This window comes from Pinus tabuliformis, chromosome 7 (assembly GCF_031772625.1).
Source record: "Pinus tabuliformis cultivar Carrire ecotype Pingquan chromosome 7, CPIR1, whole genome shotgun sequence".
Lineage (NCBI taxonomy): Eukaryota > Viridiplantae > Streptophyta > Pinopsida > Pinales > Pinaceae > Pinus > Pinus tabuliformis.
Window position 1 is genome coordinate 1,055,117,766 of NC_142293.1, and position 19,182 is coordinate 1,055,136,947.

Below are 19,182 nucleotides of genomic sequence, written 5' to 3' on the forward strand. Positions count from 1 at the left end.
TCTTGAATGCATCTAGCCATTAATTCCTCAAATCCAGGAATTACATTATTGTTGAGGAGAGTAGTCCTGAATACATACCATTCAAATGGTAGTCCTCCAAGAGTTGTGAGTGCCATTTCCCTGTCAGAAATTACTTCCCCAATATAGAGGAGATTGTTCTTGATCTCGGTAATTCTTAAGAAATATGCTTGAATATTTTCATCTTTGCCCTTCTTAATTTCCTTTAGCTTATTTCTAAGAAACAGAACTTGATTTGCATCATTAACCTTAAAAAAACTCACTAGTCTATCATAGATTTCCTTGGAGGTGTTCAGCTCAGAAACATAGGCCACCAAGCATTTGTCGATAGAGTCCCGGATGATCTTCTTTGTTTTTACTTCTCCTATTTTCCATTTTTCCCTGGCAGTAGCAGGTGCATTTGATGGCAGCTCAACAATATTGCCTCTCACATGGTCCAACACTCCTTGATCTTCTAAAGTTAGATCGAGAGACATCTTCCATCCGTGATAGTCAGACTTCTCACGGAGCTTGTCTTCAGCAGGGAAGAGTGTTGAGGAGCCCATAGTTCTTTTAGGATAGCCTTGCCAATCTTCTCTTCAGTGATTGCTCTTGCTCTTGCTCGGGCTTTGTCTTCACCTCAACTCTGATACCATGTTAAGTTATGGTATGTTCTATGCTTAGCGCAGTTCACTTTTCTTTCTTATTATTATCCACAGATTAGCAATCACATGTACATTAAGTAAACTGCAGATAGAACATTAAACGATTGACAGAAAACAAGCCAAGACAAGAGACACAAGATGTGGTAGCTAGCCAGGGGCAAACCCCAATATGGGGAAACCCTTTGATCAAATCTTCTTTTATCTTCAATAATTCAGCAGAGAGAAATAGTACAAAACTCTGATTTGCATCAGCAACAGCAACCCTAAATCAGCGCTAAACTAGGGCAGTCAATATCTTGCAAACCGACCGTCAGATCACCTTGATTCCTTCACCAAAAATGCGGCCTTCCAAGGAGAGTCAAGTTCACCTACTGCGAGTCCAGAGAGAGAATGATGGTCAACATTGGTCAAACTTCCGATCTGTAGTTGCAGCCCTAAAATCTGTGTCCTTCCTTCCACACGTGTGAGAGAAGATTCCTTACTGCGCAGGAGAGAGAAGAGACTCTTTTCTGCGCTGGAGAGAGAAAGAGATGTGATGAGAGTGAAGTGTGCAAATGAGGAAAATACTCCTTGTATTTATATGCAAAACGTTGGGGTTGAATAGATGCGACTGTTGGGCTTCTAAGCTGACATAAGTTGTTGGCCGACTTTGACAATTAGTCCATAATAAAAATAAATTAATATATCCATAAATACTTATCGGAATTGGATGATCTTTAGATCAATCCTACACCTCTCGACGAGAGGAATCCAAGAAAAATATAATCAGCCATGAATAAGGTGACCCACATGAAGTTTGGCCCTAGTTGCCAATTCTAACAGTAACACTTCCTTTGTAGATCTTGACGTCACGATGATCTTTGCTTTGATGCCTTCCTTGAAACTTGATCATTGAGCGTGTCTTGATTAGATGCCCTTTCTTGACTTTGTTACCTTATCTCTGATACCATGTTGAGAAATCTAGGGCATCAAGTATTAAGTGATTTCTCTTCAATTAGTAACTTCTTGTGAATTTTTTACTTCTTTAGATTAGGATCTTCTTTTACTTAGGTTATTAGTGTTCTTCTTTAGCAAACAGCTATCAATGCATGAACATAAATAGGCAAGAGACACATAATGTAGGTTATCAGCCAGGGCCAAAACCTCTCTCTCTTTGAGAAAAAAACCCACACAAATTCTTCTTATAGAGATTCCAATTGACGAATACCAAGACCAAGACCCTTGACCTATTTGCCACTCCAAGACCAAGACACTAGTTCTCTTGACTGTCAACCTTCTGCTCTTTTCCTCTTCTTGACTCCTCTTCCACTTTCCTTCTTAACACCGAGATATAGTTACAGTCTATGTTACCGGATCCATCAGGTCTAATGGCTGGATCAACGAATCCCCGAACCAATGACGGATTCGGATCCGGATCGGCAAAGATCCGTTCTATCCAACTTCTCTCGGATAAAAAAAACGTCAACGTCAACGCACAAATCTACAGCAAATGTCAGAACAAAATTCCAAAACGAAAAATTTAATCATCCAAATGCAAGCCAATTAAGGAATGATAAGAAATGGATTAATGAATTGGCGTCTGCGAAAATAAACTTCCATTCGGTCCAGCTTCTCTCAGGTAAAAAACCGTCAAGGTCAACACACAAATCTGCAGCAAATGTCAGAACAAAATTCCAAAACAGGGAATTTAATCATTCAGACGCAAGCCAATTAAGGAATGATAAGAAATGGATTAATGAATGGTCTGTGAAAATAAACTAGGGAATTTGCCAATGCCAATTTATTATTTTATGTTATTTGACCATATTATAAGGTTTAATACAAAACATTATAAACTTTAAAGTTTAATGCAAGTTACGTGAAGTTTATAATCCACTCATATTTATTCAGATATTTTAAAGTTTATTTTGAAATTTAAAATCTAAATTTTTATTTAGATATTTTTAAAGTTTAAAAAGTAAATTTTTATTTAGATATTTTAAAGTTTAAAAATAATTTTTATTTTAATCAATTTTAAAGATTTTTTTTTCAAGTTTTAAAAGTAAGTTTTTTAAAATAAGTTTAATAATTTGCTTAATATGGATATTATAGCTAATAATTAATGTTTAAATATATATAGATAATGTATTAATTCTATTATCATTAAATTAATAATTATTTTTAAAGTATTATATTGAAGTTATACATTTAAAAATTCACATATGTTTTTTTTTTTTTTTTATATAAATTTAATTAATATTTATAAATGATATATTAAGTTTGGAATTATTTATGTAATAATTATTTATTGTATGTAAAAATTATATATTTAAAAATCAGCGTATGTTTTTTTTTTATATTTATATAACTTTAAATTTTAAAAAATTTAAAATGTTTTATATTTGCATGTACTTGTCGTCTCCTTGACGTTTCCGGATCCTGGTTTTTCAAAAAACTAGCGGATACGTATCCAGATCCGGATCCGAATCTGGATCTAGATCTGAATCTGGATCTGAATCCTAGTAACTTAGGTTACAGTGGTAGCATCAAAATGAATTGTGGTCACACTGAGATCATCTCCTATCCGAGCACACTGAAATGGTCACCAACATTGTGATAGCAATGAACTGTGGTCACACAGATGGCACCGAAACTATGGTTTTTTGAACTGTAATAACACCGGGACAGAGAGACTTCTTCTTTGTGATAATACCAAACCTTAATCAATGTAATTTCATCGAACTGTCTCCACGGTAATGTCTGAACTTCTGCTTCTCTGTGTTAGCCCTTGTTCTGTAGTCTTGTGATGTGAAGACCCTAGCCCTGTATATATAGTTGTTGTCTGACATAAATAAGATGACATGAACATATGAACAGTTGTGTCTCCATTAGGTGAAGCCGACATGTGTTCTTTATTTTATCTTGAGGCCGACTTGAAGAGGAATAACTTGTGCTTGTCTTGGAGGGCTACTAGACAATCCTATAGACTCATATACATTTGTAACATGCCCAAGAAGGGTTCTTCATACATTACATTGACTCTCTTTGAATTTTATGACTAGATGACAAATCCTAAAGGCTCACAATGGGAGCCATCTAAAAATAAAATTACTTGCTCATGAAACCCATGAGGCAAGCATTACAATAATAATTTTATTTTTCTTCTTTACATCATTTACATAAAATCACAATTACACATCATTATGAAGAGCAAACCTAATTACTTTCCAACATTTGAGACTATCCATGAAGCATATAAGAAGTTCGATCAAGAGAAGATAAGAGACCTAGAACCAACGAAGGAAAAGACAAAAAGGAAGAGAAAGAAATCAAAGTCTGAAGGACGTTTTTAGGGTTGTATTTCCACATGTGCAAAGAGGAAGTTAGGGCATCCCTACAGCTACAGCGAGACCGAATTATAGTCAAGTTAAGAAGCCGAGTTAAGGGTCAAGAAGCATCAAAATTACAAGTCGAATAGTCAAAGGAAGAAGCCAATTCCAGCAAAGGAAAACGAAGGAAGAATTCTCCATTATTCTCACACATGCCAAAAGTTAGTGTTTCTGCAATAGCCAAAATTGCAATCAGAAATTGCAAGTCTAAAAGAGAGGTTGAAGGAGAAGTTGCAGTTGTTGGAAAGCTAGTTTGACTGACGTTGAATTTGCGGAAGAGAAGCTCATCAAGGAAAATTTTGACTTGGTCTTGGAGGGATCTTTGTCAAGGGTCATTGGTCTTGGAATTTGTCATTTGAAGTTCTATAAGAAGAGAAGAGTTCTTGTGGTTTTCCTCTCAAGAGGAGAGGTTTTGGCCCTAGCTGACAGCCTACATTTTTTGTCTCCTTGTCGCATTGATATTCATTGTTTGGTAGCTATTTGATGATAGAGAACACTGATAATAATCAAGTGAAAGAAGAAGCTAATCAAGTTAATTAAAAATACATCACAAACAATTATCAAAGAGAAATCACCTAATTAATTTGCCCCTTGATTTCTCAACATGAAGTTCACGACTTGCTTACAAAATATATATATATATATAAAGCTCAGTATGGACAGATTTTGTAGTGTCTGCAAAAAACTTAAAAGTAATAAACATAATAAAATTCAATTTGTTATACCTTATAAATTAAAATAATGATTTTGTAACCATATTTATATTTAATTAATAAACACATAAAAACTTTAATACTTGCATTAAGCTTACAATGTAAGAATATTTTTAACCATGGATATTCATGCCCACTTTACCATAGATTTTATTAACATGTAAACAGGCTTTGCTACACTACCATGGCTCATCAATACCACATGCCCAAAAACGATCTCTCATTTCAGAATCAAAATATTTTATTTGAATTTAAGTGTATAACATTTTTTTAATTAAATCTAAAAGAAAAAGATTATAATTACTTTTAAGACATATATAAACCCCTTATCACATTAAAATATATAAGATATGAATAGTAGCTACAAATTAAGATCCACTTTACCATATAAGTTAAAATAATAATTTTGTAACCATATTTAAATTTCATTAATAAGCACATCAAAACTTAATACTTACAATATAACGAGATTTTTAACAATGGATATCCACCCCTGCTTTATCGTGGATATTATTAAGTTGTGAATAGGTTTTGTTACAATACCATGGGCCAATACAATGGCTTATCAATACCACATGCCCAAAACCATCTCTCATTTCAAAATCAAAATATTTTATAAATAATTTCTTTTTAATTTAATTTTATTACATTTTTGCGTTGAACGCTCTTGAGCCCAGAATGGAAGAGATGTTGTAATTTCATGTTATGTTATGTTATCTAAACATTTTGATTTTGACTCAATGAAATTACATAAAAATAGCAATTAAATTAAAAAATAAAATTAATAATTATAATTATTAATAATTAATAATTATAATTATTAATAATTAATAATTAAACCAACCTAGATTCATCTTAACTTCGGATCTATCAAGCTCTGTGAAGAATCAAATTTCTCGAGGTGCAAAAATTTCCTCAAGTTTTACGCTCAAAAAAGAGGCTTGCAACTCGAGAGATTTGATCCTCTTGATGCTTGACAGATTCGGAGTTAAGATGGATCTAGGCTGCGTTAAAAATAAGTATATCAAACTTGAAAAGTAAAAGGGATCATTTAATAAAAGATACAAGGGTTTTAAAAAAATAAAATATTTTATAAAGGTACGAAGGATTACCAAAGGAAAAATTGTGAAGTTATTTATAAAGTAACAGGAGATAAATTATTATACTCCTAAAGTTCATCGGGGGGTATTCTTTGAAAGAATAAGGAGGAATATTTTTAGTTAATATTAAATATATTTATAAGAAAATAAAGGAATATTTAAAAAAAATAATCGTTTTATTATATTTTGAAAGGTGACTTTAGCAAGAATTACAAAAAAAAAAAAGTAAAGTCTTAAGTTTCAAGAAAAAAGAAAAAGAGGAGTGATATTAAGGACTTATATATATATATATATATATATAATTAAAGAGATAAAAAAAGTGAAGAAAAAGCAAAGAGATGATAATATATATAAGTGACTAATTAAGGAGTAAAAAAAAAAAAAAAGTGAAGAAAAAGCAAAGAAACAATGTCCACAAGAAACCGTGGTTTCTTTTCAAAATGTCCTTTTTGAGAAGGATATTCTAATTGTCAAGAGTCGTTTAGAAATCAAAATGTCAACTACAAAAAATGTCACAAAACTTTTACTTTAGTTGAATATCAAAATGACACACAAAAACAATCGTTACAAGAAAATATGAAGTTTCGTGAAGGGATAAAACAGTGAATGGCAACAATTGAGTGACAAAACGCAGATTTTAATAAACAATTGGATAAAATAGAATCCAACTTGCAAGTTGAACACCGAGCACCGCTCCTATAAAACAATGTAATCCAGTATACTGAGAAACTACAATTGAAAGATAAAGAGAATTCACATATTAAGCTTTTAGAAGACGAAATAACCGAAGTTCAACAAAACAAGAAAGCGTAACTGTAGAAACATAAAGATCTTAAGGATATGCATCACAAGAAAATAATAGAAAAGGACAGAAATTTCACGCCTCACAGACCACAATGAAAAATTACTCGCACAAGTCAAAAATGCTAAGGTTACAAAGCAAGAACTCAAGACACGCCTATTGAAATTTGAGACAAGAGGAGGAAAGTTTACTCTTAAAGAACCTTAATCAAAGGTTATTAGAACAAATCAAGTGTTTAAAATATGAGAAGCTTGAATGTCAAAATAAAGTTGACTCAAAAAATGAATAACTCTTCCGTCTCAAAAACCATAATCAAAGTCTACTCACTCAAATTAAAAAACTTTAAAAAGATAAGAAATCATTGAAAAACAAAGTAGAAGAACTTATCATGAAAGGAGTATTGAAGTCTTTAGACGAAATAGCCCATGTTGAAGAAAAGGGTAGAAACGTTGATTCAGAGAACGTCACAATTCAAAACTATTCCAATCCAATTGAAGTGAAGACATACTCAGAGGTTGCAGTTCAAACAATGGATATTTCAAGTGAACATCCAACAATTAACTAAGCAACTTCAGTACGAGAAGGAAATCAGATACTTCAAGTAAATTAGGAATTCGCCACAAACAGGATAAGGGGAATCAAACCACAAGAAATCCTTATCGACACCCAAACCATAAAAGCGGACATCTCAACCAGTCTGCAGGTCCATATCACTCAGACCAGAGACAAGTGACTTATGTTCCCAAGAATATCGATGTCACATCAATTCAATATTATAATAAAAATTCATCCAAAGTATCCAGTGACCGCAAGATTCCATACAAGATTGATTTAGGATGGTCAGATCCCTTCTCAATTCGACAATTTTCTTTATCCCAAAGGATCTGATCATCTTGTATCAACAAAGATAACAAGTCCAAGAATTCGGAAGGATGTGAATAAATTACAAGACAAAGAAATAGATGACACGCCTTCTCAGCAATAAGCTTTGAGGACAAAGGTTTTCTAAAGAGGAAGGCAATGTTATGAATATAATATATGAAAAATAATATAAATAAAATAGATAAATAATAATCATGATTAGTTATGAAGAGGCATCTCTCTAAGTAGTAAGGACATGACCATTCATGAAGGGGAACCTGCCTAGGTATATAAGCAAACCCTCATTTGTAACATAAAATCATCATATTCTCATTCATACATTTTATATATATATCCTCATTCCTCAATGGACATCTTCATATTCCAAGTGTTATGAGGATTATTGTAAAGTGTGAACTTTGTTTGTTACGAAATGTTACTTTTCTTAAACAATGCTATTAAAAGAGCAGTTTGCAGAAATTTACAATGAAGCTATGCAAAAACTACAGATTCCAAAATATCCAGTCTAATAGTATGAAAAACTATAAATGAAGCAATGCATACACAGAAACACTGCCATGCAGATTATTACCTTCCCTTGCATTGATGAACATACAGTAGATGCCAACTGGATGCCTGCTCCCAGTCCCACAATATTGAAGAGAGTAGAGATAGCCTCCCCTTTTGCATAAAGATCACTCAGATTGCCTTCTTTTGCAAAAGAAGAATATATTGGCAATCGTGTTGCCCTGGCCGCAACCACGGCCATCCCCTGTTAAGTTCTCCAATGAAGAAAGGATGTAAAGTAGGAAAATAAAAACACCTTACACACTGGAATTCCCTTAGAATATAGCCAAATTCTGCTTAAGAAAGCCCTTCAACTAAAACTATTGAGTGGCCTAGCTAATTAATGAAAAAAGGATAATCCACAAAAATCTATCTAGAAAGAAGGAACCAAAATCAACCAAATAAATACCTTAGCAAAGTTACCCAAGCCAGCCATCTGAAGAAAAAATTGTGGACAAACAGGAGAAAGTACTTCCAGACCAGTCCCTAAGTCGTACAAGACATCAGCTGAACATAGGAAGATATTTATAACTTATAAGTACAGAAGAACCTTGTTTCCAACAAAATAATTAAAATTTATTGGCTTTGAAAAGCTAAAAGGACATTTCATACTTATTTTCATATACTAAAGCTGTAGCACACAAACCTAAGATTCTCCACCGTTTTGGTTCAGAATCCATTCTTGCACCCATGTTACTACAAATCAGTTTCCCCATATGCTGCATTCCATCCTTCAAAACCTACAGAGATGGACCCCAGTAAATTTCTCACTACTAGATCGATATGATGGCAAATGAAGTTCCCAAACACGAACCCTTCTAAGAGATTACAATATTCACAATCATAACAAGGGTTGTACATACCCAGCTCACAACTGTAGCCTGTGCTGGAGTTGGTCGCAAGCCTGCTGCAAATAGCAAGGACTGCATAGAGAGATAATATTACTATGCCACTTAACCCAATGTAAAGATTATGACTATCAACAAATTGCACAAAAGCAGCTAGGCTCAACGGCAAAACACATAAAGTTGCATCAGCTCAAAAGTACAAAGATAAGAACAAGTAGAGGCCACACTAAAAGTCATTTTGCATAAACCTGAGTAGACAGCACTGAAACTGCTGCACTTGAGAAGTGTTGCAACGCGCGAAATTTTGTATATGTAAAATATCCCTCTTCCACGCTGCATTTTGATTGAAAATTCATGAAATTAAATGACAAATGGAAGATAATTGAGTCTTGTTGTTTCATTCAGAATGTATCAAATTATTTTTCTTACAGATGTAACATCAAGAATTCCTGAGAGTATAACCTGGTAGGGTAACCCAAAGGGAAAAATTTATTGAAAAATGAGTCCACCACCCTACGAATGATTGGTCTTGAATCATCAAGGACCTTTACCTGCAAGAGAAATGCAGCATACTCTATTTGTTAAAAACTAAAGAATATTAAATTCTAAGTAACTAATAATTTTACAAAAAAATAAATAAATAAATAAAGGCATAATTGTTTGGACCCTGTACAATTGCAAACATTGAGATACAGTAGTATGCAAGCAGCAAAGTCGAAAATGTTGCACTTCGTTCCATATAGAGTTATCACCTTTCTCTGCCCTCCAATTTGTATAAACACAACATTAAATTTATTTTGTTGTGTTAAAATATTGCCCCCCATTCTAATGAACTCAAACTAAGGCAGCATCATCTGCACCAAGTAGCCAAGGATGTGCGATATAGGGGCCAACTCCAAACCCAAGAGAATTCAGAGTTATAAAGACAACTATGAATATACAAAATGTTATTTATGTGAACAAATAACATATGCATTCACAATTGAAATTTGAGACATATATAGCATGAGAAGTTCTTCCATTAATCATCAAAATGAGGAAAGACATAATAGTACAACCAGGAAGGATGGAGAGATTGAGAAATCCTGTATCCAACGTTGTGAGAAACATTGTACAACCAAATCCTAAATGCTAGGTGACTAAAAGATCTAAAAGAGCTAACAAGGTGTTTTTACAAGGACTTATACAAATGGACCATGGTCTAGGGCCACTGTAGATATTCTTGTAACTTCTAGTATTCCTAGTTGTAACCATGTGCATGGAATGTTATAGATCATACATGTGAGGCTGCTAAGGCGTGCATGTGCACACTGCTATGATGTACACACCAGTGTTGCATGTATCGCCAGTATATCACAACTATCATGATAATATTGGCAAATCCAAAATCGGAGATAATATCAACACAAATTATCATGACAATTTGCCCCTTATGAAATTATCACGATAATTTCTATAATTATCATGAGACAAACCAAATTATCACCCTGCTTTTTAAAGTTACAGTTTAAGACACCAGTTTGGGGTTTTCAACCTCATTTTGCAATTTTTGCTAAGGGGGATTGAGCTATGAGGGTAGTGTGACCATTTTCCATCAAGCAAAAAAGGCGAAATATATAGTTTCCATTGCCATCAACTACCATTTGTGAAATGGGGATCTACTCCAATGTACCATATCCATATTCGCAGGTATGTAAAAAAATATATATGCCTTCATTTTCTTTGTTTTACAAGATTTAGTATAGGGTTTGCAATGTCCGTTAGATATGCCTCTTCTTGCCCTTTTCTAATGGAAGATTTAACACTTACGTAGCTATGATATTTTAATTGCAGCATTCTTTGAGTTTTTTGTGGATTTGGATTCTGAATTTCCCCATTTGTTGCGTCATAGATATAAATTTTAAAAATTTAATCAGTGCTCTACAAAAAGGCAAAGCCATTGGACCAGAGTATGGTGAACCATGTGAGGGCAATAATAGAACAAAGATGAGTTGCAAGCTAAGTGGAATGTAAAAGTTTGGCAGAATCATCCGCTTGAAATACCACCTTGCCAAAATCCCAGGGCATGAAGTGGATACTTGCCCTACAGCTACCCCAGACATTGTCCTTATTACAAAGAACTTAATTATTGATATTGCTAGAAGAGAGATCAAAGGGCAGAATTGAGGAACTGCATGGGAACCACAAGCTTCACAAGGGTGAGGGAAACCTAATCCTCAGCCACACCTATTTAGTCCATTATGATTATCAAATTATCCTTTATAGTATCTAGATGCCTCATGATGATCATCTCATGATACTATTTTTGTTTTGATGTGATTTTGTAATATCTTGTCAAGACTTTTGACTAAGGACAGATATCATATCCCAATATCAATAACTGATGTACCATTTGACATCTTATACATTATACATAGCAGTTTTAATTTCACATTTATGTGGCAAAGTGTTTGTTTGATGTTGATGTCGCTTTAGAAGTTTAAAAAAATGAAAAAAATGATGAGATATGATAAGGTGGCCCACATGTAGACATCTGCATCTGTGCTCTAAGAACAATATATAGACTCTATATCAAGTACTATGCAAAATGTAAAGCAATGTATATTGGCAGCGTTATTAGGACCAAACCAGTTATGGAATCAACTATCAGGCAACCCTAAAAACCAGAAACAAAAACCGGTCAACCAAAAAATACATAAAATATTCAAATTTTTATTTAAAAAATATATTCATGTGTGTCCATGCAAGACACAAATATGCAAAGTTTTCTCATATATATAGTATACACCAAGCAAGGGTTTAGAATTAGGTTTACAGTTATAGTTTTTAGCTTTTTCAAATGACTTTGGTGGGCCCCCAAACACCTGTACGGAACTGTATGAAACCGGTCATTTCTGGTTTCATGGACCGGTTTGGCCTGGAAACCCCATGTAAGAACTGGTCCAACCAGCCAGTTCAGAGAGTTCTGGCCCAGTTGAAATTACCTTGCCCAAAATTCCTTGCTAAGCAGAAAAAACCCAAATTTTCCAACTTCCGAGAAATCAATTGATGAGGGACCCATAATTATGACAGGTAGTTGGGATTTGTACCAAACCATCCCTCAAACGTATGTGCAAGTACCCATCTAGAACTTTTTGAGCTAACCCACGAATTTGCTAATTTGACCCACGAAATCTCATGTTGGGCTCAGAGAACAAAGTCAACTCACATGCAGAGAGCATGGGATGCACACGAATGGGTTTGGGGACAAAATCTAAGTGACAAACATTCTGGATTGATAGTAGAACTATGAGGATCTATTAGATCCATTTTTGGACTAAGAAAATCAAGCACAACTTACAAGTGCCATAAACCTGAGTTTCAATACAAAGCTACATTTTTTGGGTGTTTTGTTGGGCATGCATGGAGGCATTAAGAGGGGAGTTCATTCAGGGACTATTGGGATAGTGAAGGAACTCCCTTGTGCTTCGCAAGCTAGCTAAAATTGTCACAAATGGTTTGAACAGGCTCTTGGCTCAAAGGGGTTGAAGGGAAACCTTGTTAATTTTTTGGTTATAAAGGAGAGTGGCTGTTTGGCCAATTCAATGTCCTTGAATTGGCAATCATAAATTGTCAACCAGGGTGCGTAGACTGACGAAGTATAGGTGCACAATATGTGCTTAGAAGTTGTTTTAGTAGGTCGTTATGTATTTGTCAAAGTCGAGTCCTAAGATGGAGGTGATGTTTGTTAATTGTATTAATGTTGTAATTCTTAAGGATGTTGATTAAGTTTCCTAGGAATTAATCGCTATTCAATCAGTTTGTGGATGATGTGAGGGTGATTTTACTTATGTTAGGTTGTTAGGATTTGATTTTAAATCTCTTTGCTGCAGCTCCTAATCCTCTAAGTGTAAAATAGAATCTTACTCTAGCAGCTATGAAGGAATACTGTTGAACTCAATTGTTTTAGGAGAAGTCTCCTTGCTTGTTCAATTTCTGCTCAAACAATGTAATCCAAGCAACATTTCTGAATTAAACACACTTCAATTATGCTGGATAATAAGCAAAGGAAATAATTGTCTCTTGCATAACTGTATGAGAATCCTAAGCCTAATATCTCTTAACCCTATCTAATCTTATATCATGAAACCGTCGTTTTTCTATTTCGAAAGCAAAACGATAAGGTTTCCGCTGATCTCGGCTCTGTTCTGCATTAATCCGGCGGTTGACTCGGAGTTTGACCACGATCTCCTATGCCTCCTTTAGAAAACGGTTTCGAGTGGATAGGAAGGTATCCATGAGGAAGTCACCTTCTATCCATCCGCACCTTTCATTGCTGAACTGGAACTCTGGAACCTCGCGAACAATGAAGGCGGCTACGGAATCTTGGACTAGCTGCGGAAACAGGTCGATTCAATAGCTAATTACAACTTTAATTAAAACAATAGGGTATACAGCTGAATATGAACAAGAAAACATACTAATGCATACCTTCATCAAAACCTTGTAGATATGGCTTTATTAAGTGGTAAATATATATGAAAAAGAGAGGATTATTGGGCAAAAAGGATGTCACGGTAGGGCAATCTTCAGACTCTACATTCCCCCAGACTGGAGATGTTGTATGTCCTCATACACTTCTTCCTTGTCTTCTGCTTGTGTCTCTTGTTTGTTATCTCCCCTTTTCACTGTTTTCTTCTTTCTGGCAGAGATTGGAATTCTAGGCTTCCTCATTAGGATTTTGTACTTTAAACTGATTATCTCTCTCTGCATAATTTTGTTCTCCTTCTTCAGCTTCTTGTTTTTCTTATACCACAGGCTTAGATGTAGGATTAGATTATCGCTCTTGGTGATCTATATCTCACTCTGTGTCTTCAGGGCTTGATTTTCATTTTTAAGATACCGATTCAGTGTTTCTAGTTCAAATATCTCCTGCTTCAAGATGTTTGAGGCCGATTGTTCATTTACCTAGTTGCTTCCTTCTCCAGGGCTCTGTATTGTCTCCTTTGTTGTTGTCACCTTCCTTTCCAGTGATTCTATGTAGTCATATATTTCCTGCTGTGCAGGGTCAATACTTGGACTATGTATCGGGCTTCCTAGAGGTGAGCTGTAAGGCTGTGGTGATGATCTTGGTGACCCTTTTGGAGAATCCCCAAGGCTTCCAATTGGCTCATCCTCTATTGGCTCAATCTCCGTCAGAGTGTTTTCTGTTGGCTCCTCTTCAGTCGGCTCATTTTCCTCCAAGTTGATGTATTCTATAGTTTTTGGGGTTGTTTGTTGAGTCGTGCTCAACCTTGTGCTCCTTCTCAACCCTGGGGTTTGTATTTTCTGCACTTTCCTCCTCTTATTCTCTGATTTTCCTTTTAGAGAAGAGGTTTCAATTTGTGAGAGTTCTTCTTTTCCTGGGCTAGCTTTCTTTCTTCTAGGGTTTCCCCTCTTCATTCTCTGCAAAATCTTTACTATGGGCAGCTCTTCTTCTGTTACCTCTGTCTGAGTTTGAGGTGCCTGTTCCTTTGTCATTTCTATGGTTCTTTTTCTCCCCCTGAGGATCTTGTTGCTACTTGGTTTTTCTGGGGATTTTTCCTCGAAATGATTCCTTATCAAGAAACATTCCCAGTCATCCCCTATACTTTGGAGGTGAAATTCGACCAATATTTTCACCAAACCATGATGGTACATGGTGTTTTCTATGCATTGAACTTTCTTCTAAACATTTGTAGCCATTTTCCTGAGACTATTCAAGAGAAAATAGGAGAGGTTCATCAGATGATCCTCCAGGAAGTGCACCATCATTCTAACATGATAAAAGTACATTTGTCCAAAACTACCCTCACAAGTGATAAACTTCTGAAGCACAAGCAATAAGTTTCTCCATTTATTTTTAAGATCAAAGCTTAGAATACCTTTTTTGTAGACCGTTGTGTCCATGCTTGGATTCTTAAGGAAAACCCTCCAATCTTCGCTATCAATCCCTTTGTTTTTAAACCATTTTTCTCCATGCCTTGACAAACTGGTGGCCTCAACAATCATGGACTCTGTTACTGTGAGCTTGATGTCCCCAATTTCGGCCTCCATTCCATCGAAGGAACGTGCAAATGTCTTGGTTACCTCTTTGTGGAAACCGCTAAACTTCTCAATGAATTGTAGTCGTTGTCTTCTTTGCAGCAGTTCCCTAGTTTGTAGGTACCCCTCCAGGAATTGCTTCCCTATTGGCTCAGTCCGAACAATTACCTCCATGCTGAAGGATGCTTTGCCTCGAAGATTGGCTACCTTGACAGGAAAATGGGACTGGTCGGGTTTGCTGGCTGGCGGAAAGATGGTGTGATTGTGAAAGAATGGAGGAGTGTAAGAATAGGGAAGAATGGATGGTTTATCAAGAGGATTATGGAAATGTATTCGACTGTTAGGCGTATTCAAACTTATGATTTGATAATTAATTTGACAGATTTGGCACAAGGTCGTGACATGACCTTTTAGAGTGGTGGTGGCATATGATATTTCGTTAGACAGCCATTACCCTTAGGTTATAATGATTGCACTTTACTACTGTATTTCCTTACTCATACATGCTATATATCTTTCCCTATTGTTAAATTAAAGCAACATGTACCTTTAATTTTCTGTTGCTAACCTCATTTGTTGTCCTTTGATCTTCTGCAAGTGCATCGTTGTCAACTGTCCTTTAATCCAGATCATCAAGCATTCTTGTAGACTTCAAAATTATTAGGCTGCAGAAATTTGTTTGGTTGCGGAAACTTGTCCAAGCTACAAAAAGTTGGACAAGCTGCAGAAAGTTGTTGTTCCTACAGCTTAAGAGAAAGAAAACTTTAGTAGATGAACTTTATTATATTTTTTTGAAAAGAAAATTTGAAGTGCCAATAAATTGGTTTTCACTTTAAATTTTCTGTGTAAACATGCCAACAACATGTTGGTTTTCATGTTTATACAATTTTTTTTATTTTTATTTTTTTAAGAATAAACTGAATGAAAATATCTAAGGTGGAAAAGAAGAAGAATTCTTCTTGACCATCTTTAGTTCTGAATTATCCTGAAATATTTTGACAAATTCCTCTCTTGTTAATGGTTTCTGGTAAAGCTTGAGTCGATGTCCATTTACTAATAGAGGAGTTCTTTCTTCATCAATAGTCCTGATTCTAACTGCACCATTATCAAAGATATTCTCAACCTCATAAGGTCCAAGCCAATGGGTTTGGAATTTCCCTTGAAAATTTTTGAATTTTGAATCAAAGAGCAATGCCCAATCTCCCGGATGAAACTTCTTTTCTTTAATGTACTTATCATGCCATCTTGACCTTTGTTGTTGCACTAAGCTGGTCCTCTGAAAGGCTTCTTGTCTAATCTCATCGAGCTCATTTAATTGTGTCATCCTTTGCTTCTGGGCTTCTAACAAGTCAAGATCTAACTGGACTGCTATCTTATATGTCTGGATCTGGAAATCTATTGGAAGTAAGACTTGCTTCCCATAAACAAGTTCATAGGGAGTATGTCCTGTAGTATTCCTCCATGTAGTCCTATAGGCCCATAAGGCTTCTGGAAGTTTTTCCACCCAGTCTTTCCTGTGTAGATGTACAGTCTTTGTAAGGATAGCTTCAATCACTTTATTTGTGGACTCAACTTGTCCATTGGCTTGTGGATGATATGGAGTTGACTTCCGATGTTTTATCTTGTATTGGTCCACAAGCTTCTGCACTAGTCTGGATGTGAACTGTGTCCCTTGATCTGTTACAATTTCTCTTGGCACACCAAAACGAGTAAAAATATCCTCAAAAAGAAATGAGACTACAGTGTTTTCAGTAGCAAAAGGAAGTGCTTTAGCTTCTACCCATTTAATGACATAATCGGTACATACCAAAATATGCTTCTTTTGCTTTGAAGGTGGGCTGATTGGTCCAACAAAATCCAATGCCCATTTTTCAAATGGTTCGATAAGTACCTGTGGTTGCAATGGCATCTCATTTGAAGGAGTAGGTTTGCCCATTCTCTAACAACTGTCACATCTCTTAACATATTCTTTGGTGTCCTTAAAAATGGAAGGCCAATAATATCCTAGAAGCAAGATTTTGTAAGCAGTTCTCTTGTTAGAAAAATGTCCTCCACATGGCTCATCATGACAAGCTTTTAGTATCTCTAGTATTTCGTCCTCCCGAACACATCTTCTGATGATGAGGTCTAGTCCTGTCTTATACAATTCTTCATTTATCCATGAGTAGGATGTGCTATTGTGGACTATTCTTCTTTTTTCTCTAGGAGTTAAATGAAATGGCATTTTTCCTATGGCCAAATAGTTAGCAATATCTGCATACCAAGGTGATTTAGTAGATACTGCAAAAAGATATTCATCAGGAAATTTATCTTCTACGGGTTGATCATTGTTTTCATTTTGTATTCTAGATAGAAAGTCAGCAATTGTGTTTTGTTTTCCTGGCCTATCTAGAATGGTTATGTTAAATTCTTGTAAAAGTAGGAGCCATCTGGTTATTCTTCCATTAGTGATTGGTTTATTCATTGAGTAACTAATGGCAGAATGGTCTGCGTGGACAAAAGTTTCATAGCCAGTTATATAATGTCTGAATTTATTAATGGCATGAATCACAGCTAAGAACTCCTTCTCGGTTACAATATAATTTAACTCTGCAAGGGTTAAATTTTTATTGGTATAATAAATGGCATAAGGAGTGAGATCTTTTTGTCCCAAAACAGCTCCTAAGGTTGAATCTGAAGCATCTGTTGAGATATGGAAAGGCAATTTCCAGTTAGGTCCTTTTAAGATGGGTGCTTCAAAAATTTTCTTTTTCAATGTTTCAAAGGCAACTTGACATTCAGAATCCCAACTGAATTCACAGTCTTTTGTAAGTAATTTAAAGAGTGGGGATGCAATCTTTGTGAAGTTTTCTATAAATCTTCTATAATATCCGGTAAAACCAAGAAAACTTCTGACATCCTTTTGACAACTTGGCACTGATAACTTGGAAATGACTTCTACCTTAGATGAGTCTACCTTAATTCCATCTCCGGAAATATGGTGACCTAAAACAATTCCTTCGTTAAACATCATGAAACATTTTTCATGGCTTAATGAGAGGTTTGTTTCTTGACATCTTATTAAAACTTTCTCCAGGTTCCCTAGTGCTTCATTGAAAGAATCCCCATAGACTATGAAATCATCCATGTATACCTCCACACAATCATGGATAAAGGTAGAGAAAATACCAAGCACTGCGTTTTGGAATGTTGCAGGAGCATTACATAACCCAAAAGGGAAGTACCCAGTAAGCATAAGTTCCCCAAGGACAAGTGAATGTGGTTTTATCCTGATCTTCAGGGGCCACCTGAATCTGGTTGTATCCACTGAACCCGTCTAGGAAGGAAAATTATCTTTTTCCTGCTAAAGTGTCTAAGACCTAGTCTATGAAAGGTAGCAGAATTTTCCATTTTTTTAAGGGACGATTACCGGGGGTGAAACCCACTAACTATCAGATATTGGATAAACGAAATTTACATTTAATAATTTCTACAATTCTTCCTTAACAATTTCTTTTAGATTTGGGTTCATTCTTCGCTGAGGTTATCTAACTGGTCTTGCATTTTCTTCGATGTAGATATGATGTATGCAAGTTTTAGGATCAATCCATCTCATGTCAGTATATTCCCATGCAAAAGCAGAAGAATGTTTCTGTAAAATTTCTATCAATTGTTTCTTTTGAATGTCTTCCAAGTTTTCATTGATATTTAAGGTTTTTCTTGGAAAGATTTCTATTGAGGAATTCCCAAATTTTTCCATGGACAACAATGATACTTGTTTAGAGGAGAGATATTCATTTCGACTACGCTCATAATGTAAGGAACATTCACTATTCTCTAACAGATTTAAAAGTATCTTCCTCTTTTACTTGTTCAGTGACAAAAATAAGTTGTATGTCTTCTCCATCTTCTATCCATTCTTCAGTTTCTGTATCTATTGTTGTTCTTGCAGGGGGGTATAATGTAAATTTCTTTGTAGAATTTCCATCTGAGATAAACATATCACCTGACCTACAGCCGATGAAAGCATCTGTTGTAGCCAACCAAGGTCTTCCTAGAATTAAGGGATGTCCTCCTAGATTGTTCTTGGGTGTTAAGACCATGAAATCAACAGGATATTCCCAAGAATCTAAGGATACACAAACATCCTCTAACACACCATCTGGTTTAATAACATATCTATCTGCTAATTGCAACAAAGTTGGTGTGTATTGAAGATTAGGAAGCCTAAGTGTGTCCA

At 35.2% G+C, this 19,182-nt stretch overlaps 1 protein-coding gene across 2 annotated transcripts in view; it reads right to left on the reverse strand.

Moving 5' to 3' along the window:
* The window catches only part of RUS2 (root UVB sensitive protein (Protein of unknown function, DUF647)), a 141,744-nt gene that overhangs the window by 40,042 nt on the left and 82,520 nt on the right, over positions 1 to 19,182 (reverse strand). For both annotated transcript variants that reach the window (XM_089456512.1, XM_089456511.1), the window contains 6 exons: positions 9,384 to 9,472; positions 9,170 to 9,254; positions 8,937 to 8,996; positions 8,720 to 8,813; positions 8,483 to 8,580; positions 8,099 to 8,278 (listed from right to left, as the gene is read on the reverse strand). In XM_089456512.1, coding sequence (XP_089312638.1) covers positions 8,099 to 8,278; positions 8,483 to 8,580; positions 8,720 to 8,813; positions 8,937 to 8,996; positions 9,170 to 9,254; positions 9,384 to 9,472 — 606 coding nt within the window. The remainder of the gene's footprint in view (positions 1 to 8,098; positions 8,279 to 8,482; positions 8,581 to 8,719; positions 8,814 to 8,936; positions 8,997 to 9,169; positions 9,255 to 9,383; positions 9,473 to 19,182) is intronic.